Genomic DNA, 16,591 nt, shown 5'->3' with positions numbered 1-16,591 from the left:
ATATGGATTACTTGCACAAGTTAAAATCATATCATATGCAAATCATTTTTTTGACAATACATATTTAATATCTTTCTTTAAACGATTTCATTATTTATTGTGCAAAATATTGTGCGTCATTAATATGAGAAATAAATCGACTGTATATATATATATGAGACACCCAAGGTCTTAAAATACAAACATTCTCTTTTCATTCTTTAAAGTATTATTCACAAATCTCTCCTCTCATACTATTAAGGTATTACAACGATGCTGCTTGTGTGCTAAGAAAAATGTGTTTAGACGCAAAGGCTCCTCATCTTTCATCGACTATGCCACCCACTTTGCCTTGGAAGTATTATATGCTACTTGATGAATCGACTCTGCCACCCACATTCATCGACTCTGCCACCCACTTTACCTTGGAAGTATTATAGAAAGATTAATAATGTTTTATTTATTACTTTTAAAATTTATAAACTATAAAATACAATGAACGAAATTTTATATAAGATAATTATAATAGTTTTATACTCTACTTGATGAATTGTGTTCGAATATAATTATATAATAACTATTTTAAATATTACAAAATCCAAAAATGTTTATTAATATTATTTTTAAATTATTTATCGTTGTTTAAAGAATAAATTTATCATAATTTTAAAATAATTTATAAAATGCTTACAAAATGCAAGGCAAAGTTTCACTTTCAAGAGTTAAGTCGAGATCTGGATTAAAAATCCTAATAACTGGTAAAGAAGGGAAGTCGCAAACAAAAATATTGAATGTTGTCTATAAACAAGTTTTTCAGAATATTTTGTAGTCACGGTACGTAATTTTAATCTACTTTTTTTTTTTCAAATACAAATTTTAAAATGAATAAACTGTTGCAATTATTTATTTTTTGTATTTGCTAGATGGGTTGTGATGAGTTAGGAGACCGATGACGGTATGTCAATTTAATATTATTTCATGTTCAATAAAATTTAGAAATTTATAAATCTATCAAATAATGTTAACCCGTCAAATTGCTTACAAAATTTATTTAATTTTTTACAAGTTTCTAATTGAATTTGCTTTCTTTATCGAGAAATGTACTTCATAATTTAAATTATTTATGGATAATATTTTGATTTTTATTATATTTTCTTTTAATATGTCTACCTAAATGTTTGTTTATTATTTATGGAAAAATAATATTATTTACCTAAAATAAAGAATTACGAAACATATACAATACAATTCTAATTAATGATAATATAAAATCTGTTACTTCTAAAACTATACACTATTTATTCCATTTTTTGAATGAAAGTATCTTCGTAAACACACAAAATATTTTGTGACGTTGCAATTATACATACACATAATATCTGTCTGTTCGTACTGACGTTACTGTGTTCCCTCTCGTGAGGTACGGACCGAGAGAGAACACAGGGTGCGGACCGATCATGTTCTTATGCCCGTACAGGGTGCGGGCCGGTCACCTAGTTGTATGTTATAATAAAAGATTTGCTGTATAGCTTTTTTTTTGTGTGGATCATTCATATACATGTTCTGATTCAGTTGACTTATTCAGATTTTTTTTTAGAGTTAGAAATTAAATCTTATTCGGATATTTACAAAATTTGGTTTGGATTTGGTTCAAAACATTGCGGGTTCGGTTCGATTAGTTTGAATACCATTTTAATTATGTATTTTAAAAACAAAATCCAAATGTACTTAAATACTCCAAATCTAAAAATAAAATAATATAAAACATAAAATTTTTAATAATGTAAGACTAAATATTTGGATGAAGAACAAATAAATATTTTCAGCATTTTGAACATTTTCTGTTATTTTTAGATATTTACTCGTGACTATGTTAATAATTTTTAGATATTTTCATATTATTGAATATCTAATAGATATAAAATTTGAAATAGTTAACATATTTAAGTATATAATTGTGACTTAGATATTTTTGGTATCCAAAATATTTTAGTTTGGATCAGATTTTGGTTTTGTTATCTGGATATTAAGCTTTTAGATCCATTTGTACTTAATCAATTTTAGTTTGTGTTTAGTATTACTTTCAAATCTAGTTCAGTTCCGTTCGGTTCTACGGATCAATATATTTTAAGCAGACTTAATTTTTTCTACTAATATAAAACAAAATAAAATAAATATAAAACAAATATTTTGGGCTTATTAACATACATAATTATTGGACTATACTTTAAGAATATCAATAGAAATGGTTGGGCGTTGTGTCAATATTGTTGAGCATGTTAAAAAATTGATGTAGTCTATAACCAATAACATGTATTTCCGATAAAAAAAAGTTTGGTAAATAATATAAAAACATGATACAATCGAGGGTAAATATAATAAAAACACGATACAATCGAGTGAAAAGTGTTAGAGTTGCATATAATATAATGCGATATCTTCATTCGGCACCTGAATTCTTTTTCAATTGATTTCAAGAATTTTCTTTTCTTTTAAAATTGTTCGGGTTTCTGATTTTTTCTAATTATTGGTTTGATATAAAAATTCCGTAAAGAAAAGCAATATTTAGCTAAACTAAAGATCTGATTTTGTGTGTGGTGTTTTCCTTAATTCATAACTAATCACAATTCATTATTGTCTTCGTGTACAAAAGTCTCAACCATGGCTAAGATTGGCAAGATGCAAAACTTAAATTTCTAAAAAAATTCTCATTTTAGTTGATATGAATCTTAATAATTTTGTAATTACTTACTTTCAAAATGATATTATTTAGGACTTGTACGGAGAGAATTTAAATTTACTAATACAAAGGTTAAAATGCATGAACTAAAAATAAGTTGATTAAAAAAAATAGTGTGAACACATTAAATTTTCTGGGGCGGAGTTAAAAAAATTAGTATGTGAACGTATTAATTGTTAAATGATTGAGAGGCCGACATGTCAGTAAACTCAAATTTAAATCGATGTGAGGCTTCCACGTGACGAGTATAATGTGAACACATTAATGACAAATGTTTCTTTTTTAATACTCCATCCTTTTCAAAATAATACATGTTTTATGATTTTCACGCTTATTAAGAAATCATAATAAAACTTAGTTATTAATGCATAGTTTTTTGTAATTGTATATTTTCTATATTTCTAAACCAATAAGACTTCAAGAATTGCAATTAATGTTCTTGAAATTCACAATTTTTGATTATTAGTTGACAAAAATTGTACTGAAAATATAAATAATTCATCTTTTTGAAAAAAAGAAATTCTAGAATATTTAACTTTTTGAAACGGAGGGAGAATATACTAGGTTATAACCCGCGCGGAGCAAAATAGTTTATTAGATTATTTATTGTATGTTGTACTAAGAGATTTGTAGTATAGCTTTTTGGAGATGAACATTCATATATCCGTTCGGATTTCAGATTTTTACAAATTTTGGTTTGGATTTGGTTTCGATCATTGCGGTTTTGGATTGGAGTTTGGGTACCCATTTTAATTATGTATTTTTAACAAAATCCAAATATATTTAAATCCTCAAAATCCAAAAATAAAATAATATAAAACTTAAAAATTTGAATAATGTAAGGTTAAATATTTAAATTTACATAAAAATTAGTTCAATTTAAATATTTGGAAGGAGAAAAAAAATATTTTTCAGTATTTTGAACATTTTATGTTATTTTTAGAATTACTTGTGACTATGGTTATAATTTTTAGATATTTTCATATTTTTGAATATCTAATAGATACAAAATTTAAAATAATTAACATATTTAATTATATAATTGTGATTTAGATATTTTTGGTATCCAAAATATTTTGGTTTGGATCAGATTCAAGTCTTGTTATCTGGATATTAAACTTTTAGATACATATGAGTACTTAATCAGCTTTACTTTGAGTTTTGTAGTACTTTCAAATCTAGTTTGGTTCGGTTTTTCGGATCCAGATATTTTACCCAGACTTACTTTTTTCTACTAATATAAAGCAAAATAAAATAAATGTAAAACAAACATTTTGGGCTTATTTAACACACATGATTATTGGAAATACTTTAAGAATACCAATAAAAATGGTTGGGCATATTGAAAAATTGATAATATGGCTAAGTTCGGCATGATACGAAACTTTCAATATTGTTGGGCATGTTCAATATGGTCTATAACTAATAACATGTATTTTCTTATAAAGTTTTTTGGTAAATATAATAAAAACACAATACAATAGAGTGAAAAGTGTTAGAGTTGCGTGGAAAATAATGTGATTTATTCACTCGACACCTAATTTTTGTTTTTCAATCGATTTCAAAAAATTCCTTTTCTATTAAAGCTTTTTTATTTCTTTTCTAGCAATCTGATATGTTTATATTTTTGGTCTGATATGAAAATTTAGCAAAAAAGTAATATTTGGCTAACTAAATATCCAATTTTGTGTGTGGTGTTTTTTACCTTAGTTTTCTTAATTCATAACCAATCACAATTATTTATTGTCTTCGTGTAAAAAAGTATCAACTATGGCTAAGTTCGGAAAGATACGAAACTTTCAATTTCTAAAACATTCACATTTCAGCATTTTAGTTGATGTGAATCTTAATGATTTTGTAACTTTTTTCCTTTCAAAATGATATTATTTAGTAGTTGTACAGAGATAATATCAATTCACAAATACAAAGATTAAAAACACAGGAACTAAAATGAGCTGATTAAAAAAAATTAGTGTGAACCCATTAAATTGTCTAATGTGAATGTCTTAATTATCAAATGATTGTGAAGCCGACACGTCAACATATTCAAATTTAAATCAATGTTAAGCACGTGGCAAATATAGTGTGAACATATTAACGACAAATATTTCTCTTTTAATATATATAGGGAATATGTGATTATTATGTTGCTACTTGCTAGGTTTGCAATAATGATGACAGACCATAAATGTTGGAGAAAATGGTTGGAGTGAAAGTGAGAGAGATTCACATATTGAACTCCTTTTCTTCCACATTTAATCGTTGTAGTTACTCAAATTATTGGATCTGTTCATCTGAAAGATTTTAGAAAAACATCACTACCTTTACTGATATAGTGCTTTACCACAAAGTCTCATGTTACTAATGCATATGTAAAGAAACACACCATAGGCTTAAACACATGTCATACCAGATAACTTTACAAGGGGCAAAACTGTAATATAACATTCTCCCCAATAAGAAAATTTCTTTCCTCAGACAAGGGTCCCACCCTTGACAAACTCAGTGAACGCCAACGCGACCAAACCAAGCATCGCGAAACGTCCGTTCCAAAGCTCAGCGTCGGACGTCATGAAACCTTTGGACTTAGACTCGGCGGTGATACCCTTGAAAAGGGGTACAAGCGACGCAAGCGTCAAGATCGCAGTCGTACCAAGGAACCACGAGACGCCACCATCGGAGATCTGAGCCAAAACGTTTTCACCCTTGGAAAGTTCAACCGCCAAGGCCGCCACGAATCCAACCATCGCTAAACGCCCGTTTATTCTCTCTGGTGCTGGACCGCTAAACGCTAGCAAGTCGCTAAACTTCGTGCTCACCTATGTTTTACCAACCAAAAATTGTTAGTTATTGCAATTGTTATTTTTGTCCTCGTTTCGTTTCATGTATGTAACGTTTCTATAACCCTAATTTTTTCCATCTTATTTATATATTTTTTAAAAATTTGCTTAAACGTCTACTTAATGCTAAGTTTACGTATATGCGTAACTTATAAATGTTCTTTCTCTATCTTAATGTCTGGTACCGCCTATTTAATGATACCTTTGGTTTAGTGGGAGGTGGAGGAGGTGGTGGCGATGATGAACTAGACAAAGGCTGAGCCGCGGAGGTCGAAGGTGTAGACTCATCCTTCATCCCCTGCAAAACATCAATCAATCAGACGGTCAGGATTTCATTTTAATATCATGAGGGTTGGATAAAGCAACCGGAGGAAATTATAAGTACCTCAGCCATGCACCTCACTCCCACCGGATAGTTCCTCTTGAGATTTGGGAAGTTTCCGGCGAAGAAGAGCTTGTTTGTGTTGATCTTGCGAGTGGCCAACCCACAGGCGAAGACTGACTGCATGTTAACCGATGCTGTTGCCATTTCTAAAACTTTGGTGTTTGGATGAAATAGAGGAGAAAGTATGAAATAAAGGTTATTAAACTGTGAGGTAGATCTTAACTGTAGAGTTGGTATGGTGTTACGAAGGATCAACGTATGTATTTATAGAACGGAGTGATGATAAATGATAGGTCAAGCTGTTTCCTGAACTTTCTTTAGTTTACATATTTAGCCTCCCATTTGTTTGTTTATTCTTCAAAATAAAATAACAAATCTTCAAAAAGATAACATGAAAATAACCTTAACCGTTGCTTTGTTCGAAAAAAAAAACATTATTGGAGTGTTAAAGAGTAGGTTCTTGTATTGACGTAAGTTCAGCATACTGAATAGTTTGGTATCGTATTCATGTGTGTCATGAGCGAATTATAAGTAAAAGATGTCATCATGCTTGTTGTGGACAAAACATTTACGAGTAGTAATGAAACTTAGCATACATAATGTTTTATATGAGCCCTAGTCCCTTTTATATGTTTACTACAATACACGTTTTACCAAAAAAAAATGTTTTATAGGCAAACTTGGTATAATTTACAAGTCATCAGTGTTCCATTTACAAAAAAAAAAAAAATTGAAGCATGCTAATTATTTTATTCGGATCTTTTAAAACTCAAACATATTTTTTTTTTGTCAAAACTCAACATTTTTTGGACGTTCAAAATATTTGTTTATTTTTGTAAGACAAAGCTCAATATTATTTGGCTGCCCCAAAACGAAACACGTAGGCTAGAAAAGTGAAAAAGAGGAATTTGCGATATTTAAAGAACCACGTTGCTTTAGATTGCCCCACGCATAAAATGGAAAAGAGCCAACGACGTGGCCTTCTTCTTCGTCACAGCTTCTTCTGCCAAGTGGGTTTGGTAAAACACGTAAAAAAGATTCTCTTCATCTCTCCCAGAATTCATGTGGCTCAAATCAAATTAAACTTTTAAACATAAACGTTCGTTTTCTCATTCATTACACATCTCTTTTTGCCTTTGGAAGTTAGCTAAGTTGGGATCTAGATAGGCCCATGCTTACTCTGTCCGAGTCCGTGATTTCTCTCTTTGTCTCCTACTAGCGTGGCCCATCTTAGCTTCATCAATTTATTTCACGGTCGTTAGACAAGGAGATAAATAAGTAAATATTTTGTTGTAAGGTCTTAAAATTTCTCTCCACTATGTTAATAACTTAATATATAAAGTTTTTGGAAACCTTATAGTTTGGTTAGTCTCAAGTCTTAACCATCAAAATATTCATGAGAAATCTATCAATGTTTACGTTACTATTTTAGGTCCATTGTAAACATGCCGTAGATCACGCTGACACATCCTGGTTCAATAAATTCGTTTGAGAACTGCTAAATTGACTGATCAACCGATATAAAAAGAAAAATAAGATAAAATAAAAGTCGGGTCTTAAATCATTATTTTTTTTTCTAGAGTTGATTACTTAATAGTAGGCCTCGGACTTAATTATCATCCGAGATCCGGATTCGATCCGAAACCCGCTCCGGATCCGTTCCAAAAATAGGATATCTAGGATGCCTGGATCCAAATCCGGATAGTAAAATCTTGAATCTGTCCAAACCGAATCTGAATCCACATATCTTAATTTTTAGGTCCGGATATCCGGATCCGTATTTTTAAAATACATTAATTTTTTTTATTTTTATTAATATTTATATTTGATATATTAATATTTGTACATGAATTAATCTTATAATATTATATTTTAATTTTTACAATATTATAAATATATTTATAAATATTTTATTTATGTATTATATTAAAAAAATTAGTATTTTTCTTAAAAAACATATTATTTTTAATTATTTTTACGGATCCGGATCTGGATATCCATGGATAATAGAATATGGGGACGGATATCCGAAATCCGGATATCCGGAAACCACGAATCCGGATCTAGATATTAAATTCACGGATCTGGCGGATCTGGATCCGGGTACCTCGAATTTTCCATATATTCGGATCCGTCCCAGGCCTACTTAATAGACCACATTTTGAGTTTAGTTTGCACTCAGATCGCTTGTGCCATACATTCACGGAGACCGAGGCTGTTTGTTGACGAAATTGTGCTTAATGAAAACAACTGGAAGTCGTTGGTGAATTGTTACGATGGATGCAAGTAGAGTTGTTTGTTGGTTTAGTTTAATTTTTTTTTTTTGCATTTATTAGGTTTGATGTCTTGGTTGTTGTGTTACATTAATAGCCACAAGATCAAAAAGAAAGTTTTTAATCTCACGGTTGATGTTAAAAATAAGCTTGGTATTACATGACGACAATGACATGAATTTATTGTTTCTTCTCGTATGTGAGGAAGCTCCAGACTCTCTTTGTAACAGATTGAGTTTAGAGCATTACTATCATACAAAACAGAATATGACTTGAGGAGATGCAGGAGCACGCACATCGGAATGGTGTTCGGCGGAAGTGTTGCATGCAGTGTTGGGGAGATAAATAGGAGAGTTTTGGATGGGATAGTCGTGGACGGGTGAAGTGTGGATGTGGTGTGTGAGACAGGATAGTTGAAGATGGGTGAGTTGTGGACGTGTGAGTTGTGGACGTGTGAGTTGTGGACGACCAGCCATGTACGGGGAGTTGTGGACGGCGAGCCATGTACGGGAGAGTTGTGGACGTAATGTTGTGCGCTATATTGGCTGACCACAAGGGAGTGTGATGGAGTGTCATCTTCCTCCATGGGTGTTTGAAACTGTGACAAAAAAGATCAAACCAGAGGGGGTTGCCTCCACCAGAAGATGTGTTTATCGACACAAACTAGTTGTCTGGTCAGGAAGGAGTGTACTAGTTAGCACGAGACAGAACACTGGCGAGCTCGTAAGTCAAACAACTTCCTGAAACAAGAAGTTTTGATAGTCTCAAACTCCTAGTGCCAGGAAGCGCATAACGGATGAAAGCAAGGAGGTCAGGCTTAGAGTAAATATTAAGACGCCCACATAGGCACCAGTCAGTCGCAAACAGTATCGGTGGGAGACGGTTGTCAGGAACTTATTGTCCTCCTATGAAATCCAAAGGTTAATATGAAACTCAGAGACCGTAATTGAATAATCTAATTTTTAAAACTCGAAATAAATGGCAGAATGCAGCTCTAAACAATCTTAATGCTAAAAACAATACAAAATCCAATTAAATTGAAGAAACCGGACAAAGATCCCACTTTTTACTTTTCAGAGATCGTAATCAAACAAACATGAATCGGATCTCAAAGATCTAAGACGAACATGCATCTCGAAAGGTGGTGACTTTGAAAGAAATAAGCAAGAATCCTACCTCACATGTCTTTAAAGCTTCAAATTGGTGAGTTTCGGAGAGAAAACGACCGTATATCTTTAGGGAACTGGAGATTTGAGAAGGTTGATGAAAATGTTAGTAGGAACAAGAAAGGAGGTGGTTTTCTGAGAGGGAAGGGTTCAGAGTCTACGTCGCCTCTGGAAATGATTCTGGAAAAAATGAATTTGAAGGGTTATAGTTTTCCGAATTGGTAAAATAAGAATATAGAAGAGGGGAAGGGCTACGTGTTGTTTTGGTTACCCAACTAAGAAAATGAGAAGATAGAGGAAAAAAGAATTGAAGGTGGTTTTCCTTTAGTTAGAGGGCAATGTGGTCTTTCATACACTAGAATGTGTGTTTCAAGTGGGATGTGGCTTATGGCGTAATTCGAAAGTGAAAAAGTGATTGGGAGCATAATTTTTTAATTTTTCTATCTTGAATGAATTGTAAATTATAGAAGCACCTTAGCCTATTGGTTAAAGTTTAAAGGATTTTATATCCAAGTTTAGGGTTTGAATCCCAAACTATGCAATTTCTTGGGGATTATAGGATACAAAACTTACCGGAAGTTCCAGAGTACTGTAAGCAGAGCCGTTTGTTGTAGTCGTCTGCTGCAGAAAGAGCATGTCCATCGAGGATGTCGTACATGCAAAACCGTCCGTCGATCCAAGTATTTTAGAGATAGCTTAATCATGAAATCCTTATATGTGGAGTTGTTCATCAACATCACATATGTTGCAGGTAGTCGATCATCATATCTAATAGAATTAGATATTATATTATGATGTCATGTGTTATCCAGTATTAAAAAGAATGAATTGTAAACAAATTTGTTTGTTTGCAAGTTACCTGATGCAAATCAAGTAATCAACAAACAAAAAGGCTAAAAACATTTGTAATGGGAAGTCTGGTTGCAATGTTGAGTGGTTACAGGTTGTAATGAGCTTACAAGGACTCATTTGGCCCAGAGCATTCTACTTAACCTTAAATAGCTCATTTACCCTTACATTTTTCTATTGTTTATAGAATCTCCCCAAATTAACAAATAGTCACACTTGGTATTTTGTCTTGATTAGTTATGTGATACATACAAATTGCCACTTCATTTTTATATGTTAAGACAATCAAAGGCAATCTGAAAAAGTAAATACTTCTTGCCTAACAAAAATGTTTCATTAAAATGAAATGTACTTTCTTTTATCAAAAATGAAAAATGAAAAGTACTGTGAAATCTTTTGACATCAATTTTTTTATCGTTACTAATTTAGTTCTAAGCTTTTTTATCAACATTTTAATTTATTTTAGTTAACATTCAACCTTAAATTATCTTAAAGTGGCTTAAATGCCTTTAGACCAGAAGCAACCCGTTGACCAGCTCCACATTCTCACACGTTTCTTCCTAAACCGGTTTTAGTTTCCGGTTAACTCAGCCGAAGCGCAATTAAATCATCCTTCTTTGTCTTCATCGACGGAGAGAGTTAAGATCTACGAAAGGAAGAAGATGGAGAGCAGAGAAGCGATGAGGAACACGAAGATCAATGTCTTAGCATTGGTTGGTCTGATACTATTGAATTCAATCAATCCAATCTCCTCGCTCTCGGTTACGGTTGAGGAAGATGAATGCGTCCAAGAGTATGTCCTCTACGAAGGAGACACCGTCTCTGGAAACTTCGTCGTCGTCGACCATGACGTCTTCTGGGGACCAGATCATCCCGGTATTGATTTCACGGTAAGATAGATCTGATCTGATCTTAGAAAGGATGTTACGTTTTCTTGATTGTGGGTTTGATTGATTGGAATCAAAGTTGTGGAATTTACTTTTGATTGATTGATTGATTGGGATATGCGATTCGTGTGTAGGTGACGTCTCCTGCTGGGAACATTGTACAGACGTTGAAGGGGACATCAGGAGACAAGTTTGAGTTTAAGGCACCGAGAAGTGGGATGTACAAGTTTTGTTTCCACAACCCTTACTCTACTCCTGAGACTGTCTCCTTCTACATTCATGTTGGTCATATCCCCAACGAGCATGACTTAGCCAAAGACGGTTTGTTACATTCATTCTTTATTATTAACCTTTTCAGCGTTTGCTTCTTTGCATTGAGTTGCTACTAGTTTTTGTGTTAGCTCTTACTAATTGATGTTCCTCTGTTATCTTTAGAACACTTGGACCCGGTGAATGTGAAGATAGCTGAGCTGCGAGAGTCTTTGGAATCTGTTGTTGCTGAGCAGAAGTATTTGAAAGCACGTGATACCCGTCACCGTCATAGTGAGTTTTTATTCTCCCTTCATCTTTCTCAATTATTGAATGCACTTTAGGAGAACCTTTAGATATGTCTGACCCCACATGATACAGCCTTTGGGACGTTGAATACGCTTGTAGGGACCAAAAAGATGGAACCTTTTACCGTTCTAACATTCCTTTTTGTTTTGGATTTTGAAACTTGGGTGCAGCTAATGAGAGCACGAGAAAGCGAGTGATATTCTACACTGTAGGAGAGTACATTTTCCTAGCAGCAGCAAGTGGTCTCCAGATTCTCTACATTCGCAAGCTCTTCAGCAAGTCTGTTGCATACAACAGAGTTTGAACATAATTGAAACCCCCAACATAGTTTTGTCTCTCCTTTTTTTTTATGTTTTGAATTGGTGAACACAATCATAAAAAGTGTTAGTTGATTAAGACCTTAACAACGAAAGACCCCTTTTGTTTCGCTTTCGGTATCTACAATTTTCAGTAACTTCGGTTTATTTATGTTTTAAACAATGGAGAACTTGATATGCTTATATTCGGATTCTTTAATCTCACTCCTCTCGATCATCATTCACTCGTTTATTGCATACACGCTCACCATAACCGTTTTAGCAAACAGAACAAGCTGTTTAATTTACCCGTCTGTGTGAAGATAAAATTAAGAAGAATGCTCATAGTCAAAACAAGGCTATTCTGTTCCACAGTCTAAGATTGCATCGTTTCACTCTTTTTCATGATTATCTCTCACTAGAGCCATTTTAAGGACTCACTGGCACTCTATTATTTTTTGCAGGATGTATTTGGTAAAAAGAAACTAAGAATAATAAACTTCTGCTTCAGTCCATACATATGACGGTCAAGAGTACTATAAATTTTCCCAAGTAAAGTCTTGTGGGTAAACGCATAACAGAAATAAGATAAGCAGGTAAAAACAGACATAAAGAGGTCCTTTACGCTGGTTCTAGTCCTTGGCATCTGCAACGCCTCCTGGTGTAATCTGGAAAATGTGATTCTTTTAGTTAAGGAAAAGGGAGTCAATACGTTGTGATGAATAACCGAAATCAATCAAGTCAACTTTCAATGTTATTTATTTGTTAAAAGGATATAGCTTCGCCTTCAGGGAGATTTGGTGCGTCAAAGACTTTGCAGACACGTTGCTCTCCTTTGCCTTTCCTGAAACTCAGCCTGATGGTCACCGCGTGAGCTAGAACATGCCCACCTGCTGGCTTCTTTGGGTCTGATATGAACATTCCACCCCCTGGATCCGATATCACTGCAATTACCAGATGCAAAATAGGTGATTCCCTTATTAGGTTAGTGAAACCAATAAAAGAATCGCGTCCCTTCTAGTGTTAAAAGCAAACCTTGGTTGGTCATGTAGACTGCAACATTGAACTCCTCTGCGATTTTGATTATCCTTGACAGCATCTGAGCTAGTTTTTGCTGTAACACAGAAACTAACCTTTTTGAGAAAAACCAAATTTTGTTAATGACTATGTTAGTAGTAATGTGTGGAAGTCAAAAGGTAACCTGGCGGTCTGCGAGTTCTCCTCTTCCAGTGAAATCCACTCGGAATAAGGCAATGATTGAGTCAACAATCTGGAAACAACGGTAAGCTCCGCTAAATGAGCTCATTGATTCGAAGCGAACAATGAAATAAGCAGACATGCTTACCAGAATCTTAAATGGTTCCTCGGACATTTTTGCAGCAAGGCCAAGAAGCAAGTTGTGCTGATGCTCATAGGTGTAAGCACGAGCATAAATGATCTGCAACATCAAGAATTGTGAATGTCAGTTTTAGCCCTGAGAGATAAGGTCTGAGCTTAATAATAATTCTTACATTGTCAAGCACAGCTCCGGGATCCATTCCAAATCTTTCAGCAATTTGGACAATCCTATCAGGGCGGCTATAAGTTTCAGGGTTTAGGAAAAATCATGATATATAAACCACCTAATGAAGCTACAAGATCTAGACCAAACAATTGCTCAAATATGTTAAGGATACAAGGTTCCCTCAGTGTCAATGTAAGCCACTTTCCCATTCCCACCTTTCATGCTTGTAGGCAGCTGTATAACATAATTACAGAAATGAGCATTAGCGGCATTGAGAGACAGAGACCCCAAAGGTAAATATCTCATCTCATGCCTTTGACAGTAACAAGTAATTCATATTAAGACATCAAGAAAGAAACCAACCTGCGTGGTGACACAAAGGGTATGTGCTAATTGAGTTTTCCCAGACCTGAAGTGAAATTAAACTCTGTTATGTTACAAGCTATTGACAGGAAACTTAAAGGAGCAGGGCTACGCTTCTTACCTGAACTCCCCAAACGCCTCTGTGATGGCTGCAGTCTCAATCCCACCTAGCAAGCATTGTGGAGAAATGAAATAAGAACTTTCAAGTAGTATGACATATACTGGAAAACAGTAGAAGCAAAACTTAGTATACCTCCCAAGAGATCATCAAGAGCTTGGGAACCTGTAGTGATACGCACAACTGATTTTCTCTATAAACAAAAACAATGCTTCAGTATCTAAATGCTGAATAAGCCATCACACATCTCAAGAAACAGGACTTATTTGCAAGACAGACATTTAAACGTTATTAAAATCAATGAGACTAACCTTGAGAAGAGCATCACTTCCAGTCATATATCCAAAGTTCTGAAGGAGAAATGTTTTCACGGTTAGAATGAAAACACACTGAATGCAGCAGCAACAAAGGGTTAGAAATGTTTTTAAAGCTAACCACTATTTTCTCAGCAGCTTCACAGATTTTGTCAACTTTGGCCTCTGACAATCCTTTGATTCCAGTGAGGTTCTACATCAAACCAAAAGATTCAAAACAAAGCAGATTGATCCAATCAATGATTCATCCAATCAGAATCCAATGAAGGACGCTACAGTGCTACACAAGCTCAATCTATACCTTTTTGGTATGCATCATGAGACCATTACAGGTATGGATCCCAGCATCTTGTAGCTTTTTCACATCTCCTGCGTTTATACCCTGAGCGATCACTGGCACAAGGAAACAGAAGTTCACAAGATCATATCAAATACAGATTTATACTTGACCATAAGCTATTCGCTAAAAAAGCAAAATCCTAGATTCATTACTAAGATCGAAATCAAGTATCGATTCGAGAATACGTTGCGAAACTAGAGTAACGATTCTAGATCTGATAACTAAGACTCGGAACTTCAGCAGGAACGAAGTCTAGACTAGATACTTAAAACGATGAGAGATCCAATCCCAAACATCAACATGAAGATTCGAACGAAGCGAGCAGAGATCGAAGATCCTAATAACAGCAATAACTACACAAGCGGAGAATCGATTTCGATCTTACGTTTGTCAATCGCTTCAAATAATTCATCGTCTTCGTCGATCTCTTCTCGCTCGACGAGCTGCATGCTCGCTTCTTCCGATCTGTTATCCGCAAATCGGAGAAAAAAAATCAAACGAGATGCGATTCAGAATATAGTAGAGAGAGAGGGAGAGATCACTTACTTGAGAGCAGAAAGCATTTTCGGTTTACGCTTGAAACGAGAGAGTGAGAGAGAGAGAGATAATCCGAAACTTGAGAGGATTTGCGTGGAGGATCTTAGGGTTTTATATGGCGGGAGTCGGAACTGAACCGCACGCAAAATTCCGTTGAATTTTGAAATCATTTGAAATCCGGATTCTGTTTTTGTTTTCAGTCACGGGTACGATGACGCCACGTCAGATTGACTAACAACTTATCGACGGCCAGAGAGGATAACTTGTTTGAAAAATATCTACCCCTTGCGCGGCGCACGTTATTCATTTATTGCCTGCTGCTACTATTGTTAACCATTTTGTCGAAATAAGCAAAAGTCAAAGCGCAGATCCTTCCTTTGATAATTGGACATCCTCCTTTAAGCGAGTCCATTCCAGGGCCGATCCAATAAAATAAATTCATAATGTTTTTTATTGGCCTCTTTTATATGACCCAATTTTTTCGGCCTTTTCTCTTGGTAAATTTTTTCAGTCATATCATAGTCTACTTTTCGGTGGCATACTATTACTGGCATATTATAGTTCTACTTCTAGCTAATTTTGACGGACTCTTTTCCAAATATCATAATTCTCTTGGTAAATATTTTTCAGTCATATCATTGTTCTACTTTTAGCTAATTCTAGCTAATTTTGACAAACTTGAGATTCACATATTCCAAAACCGAAGTGAAACTGTAAATGTTCTGTTTTTACTAGCAAGGATTATATATGCTGTACTTGAGGAAAAATATTATTGGCCTGCTAAATAACATTGCTTTTGTTTTGCTAAATAAATAACCTTGTATGTTAATTAAATTTGATCTATATATATATGTATGCATATATTACTATGATCATATTTTCTATTGCCTCAATTTTGTGTTTATTTTAAAAACGAATTATAGAAGCTCTACTGTTGTTCAAAAAAAAAAAAAAGAAGCTCTACTTTGTAAGGGTACATGTGGAATGTTGTTGGCTAGATACACAGACAGAATTGGATCGATTGAAGGAGCACATGGATACTCAATGAATCTCTCATATCAAAAGAAGTGGATTACAAAAGAACAATTTTTATATAATTTATTTTATAAAATAATACTCTCTATATGATATATTTATGTAAAATTCATTGACCTCTCTCACATGACGTGCAATTCTTTTATATACCTCCATCGCCTCTGATATAACTTCAAAAACAAACTTTTCTAATGAACTCTACCGTCTGATTAGAGAGTATACGATTTGGCTATGCACATGCACACATGAAGATTTGACATGGGCTTTAAACCAATTCGTGAAATATCAAAGCATGAGAATTGTATAGTGCTCTAGGTTTAGAAGATTAGTCAAATTAGGGTTTATGAATTTTCCATGAGTACTGTTCACAGCACACATTTGCTTATGTACAGTACATTTCTCAATAT

General features: G+C 33.9%; 3 protein-coding genes across 3 annotated transcripts; 1 reads left to right on the top strand and 2 right to left on the bottom strand.

Moving 5' to 3' along the window:
• Nucleotides 1-5,014: 5,014 nt before the first annotated feature.
• LOC103834289 (early light-induced protein 1, chloroplastic) lies at nucleotides 5,015-6,498 on the bottom strand. The gene is made up of 3 exons (XM_009110366.3): nucleotides 5,945-6,498; nucleotides 5,762-5,857; nucleotides 5,015-5,538 (listed from the first exon to the last, which is right to left on the bottom strand). The coding sequence occupies exons 1-3, from the start codon at nucleotides 6,086-6,088 to the stop codon at nucleotides 5,194-5,196; spliced, it is 585 nt and encodes a 194-aa protein (XP_009108614.1). The 5' UTR covers nucleotides 6,089-6,498; the 3' UTR covers nucleotides 5,015-5,193.
• Nucleotides 6,499-10,847: 4,349 nt separating this feature from the next.
• On the top strand, nucleotides 10,848-12,193 carry LOC103834279 (transmembrane emp24 domain-containing protein p24beta3). Its single transcript, XM_009110355.3, has 4 exons — nucleotides 10,848-11,122; nucleotides 11,254-11,440; nucleotides 11,555-11,662; nucleotides 11,848-12,193. The coding sequence occupies exons 1-4, from the start codon at nucleotides 10,895-10,897 to the stop codon at nucleotides 11,979-11,981; spliced, it is 657 nt and encodes a 218-aa protein (XP_009108603.1). The 5' UTR covers nucleotides 10,848-10,894; the 3' UTR covers nucleotides 11,982-12,193.
• Nucleotides 12,194-12,443: 250 nt separating this feature from the next.
• LOC103834269 (meiotic recombination protein DMC1 homolog) lies at nucleotides 12,444-15,376 on the bottom strand. The gene is made up of 15 exons (XM_009110344.3): nucleotides 15,159-15,376; nucleotides 14,998-15,077; nucleotides 14,574-14,665; nucleotides 14,394-14,465; nucleotides 14,270-14,308; nucleotides 14,094-14,151; nucleotides 13,962-14,007; nucleotides 13,841-13,886; nucleotides 13,650-13,711; nucleotides 13,485-13,551; nucleotides 13,319-13,411; nucleotides 13,175-13,243; nucleotides 13,009-13,087; nucleotides 12,751-12,917; nucleotides 12,444-12,650 (listed from the first exon to the last, which is right to left on the bottom strand). Exons 1-15 carry the CDS (start codon nucleotides 15,317-15,319, stop codon nucleotides 12,606-12,608), a joined length of 1,176 nt encoding a protein of 391 aa, XP_009108592.2. The 5' UTR covers nucleotides 15,320-15,376; the 3' UTR covers nucleotides 12,444-12,605.
• Nucleotides 15,377-16,591: the final 1,215 nt, after the last annotated feature.

The sequence above is a fragment of the Brassica rapa genome, chromosome A01 (genome assembly GCF_000309985.2).
Source record: "Brassica rapa cultivar Chiifu-401-42 chromosome A01, CAAS_Brap_v3.01, whole genome shotgun sequence".
Classification (NCBI taxonomy): domain Eukaryota; kingdom Viridiplantae; phylum Streptophyta; class Magnoliopsida; order Brassicales; family Brassicaceae; genus Brassica; species Brassica rapa.
This window is presented reverse-complemented; position numbering and strand designations above follow the sequence as displayed.

Excerpts from the sequence above, each read along its gene's own strand:
- LOC103834289 (XM_009110366.3), bottom strand. The coding sequence starts at position 6,088 with ATGGCAACAGCATCGGTTAACATGCAGTCAGTCTTCGCCTGTGGGTTG. Across the intron at positions 5,858-5,944 it reads GAGTGAGGTGCATGGCTGAG|GGGATGAAGGATGAGTCTAC; the intron begins GTACTTATAATT and ends GATGTTTTGCAG. Across the intron at positions 5,539-5,761 it reads CACCTCCCACTAAACCAAAG|GTGAGCACGAAGTTTAGCGA; the intron begins GTATCATTAAAT and ends GGTAAAACATAG.
- LOC103834279 (XM_009110355.3), top strand. The coding sequence starts at position 10,895 with ATGGAGAGCAGAGAAGCGATGAGGAACACGAAGATCAATGTCTTAGCA. Across the intron at positions 11,123-11,253 it reads ATCCCGGTATTGATTTCACG|GTGACGTCTCCTGCTGGGAA; the intron begins GTAAGATAGATC and ends ATTCGTGTGTAG. Across the intron at positions 11,663-11,847 it reads TGATACCCGTCACCGTCATA|CTAATGAGAGCACGAGAAAG; the intron begins GTGAGTTTTTAT and ends ACTTGGGTGCAG.
- LOC103834269 (XM_009110344.3), bottom strand. The coding sequence starts at position 15,319 with ATGATTTCAAAATTCAACGGAATTTTGCGTGCGGTTCAGTTCCGACTC. Across the intron at positions 13,887-13,961 it reads GAGGCGTTTGGGGAGTTCAG|GTCTGGGAAAACTCAATTAG; the intron begins GTAAGAAGCGTA and ends ATTTCACTTCAG. Across the intron at positions 13,088-13,174 it reads GAGAACTCGCAGACCGCCAG|CAAAAACTAGCTCAGATGCT; the intron begins GTTACCTTTTGA and ends TCTGTGTTACAG.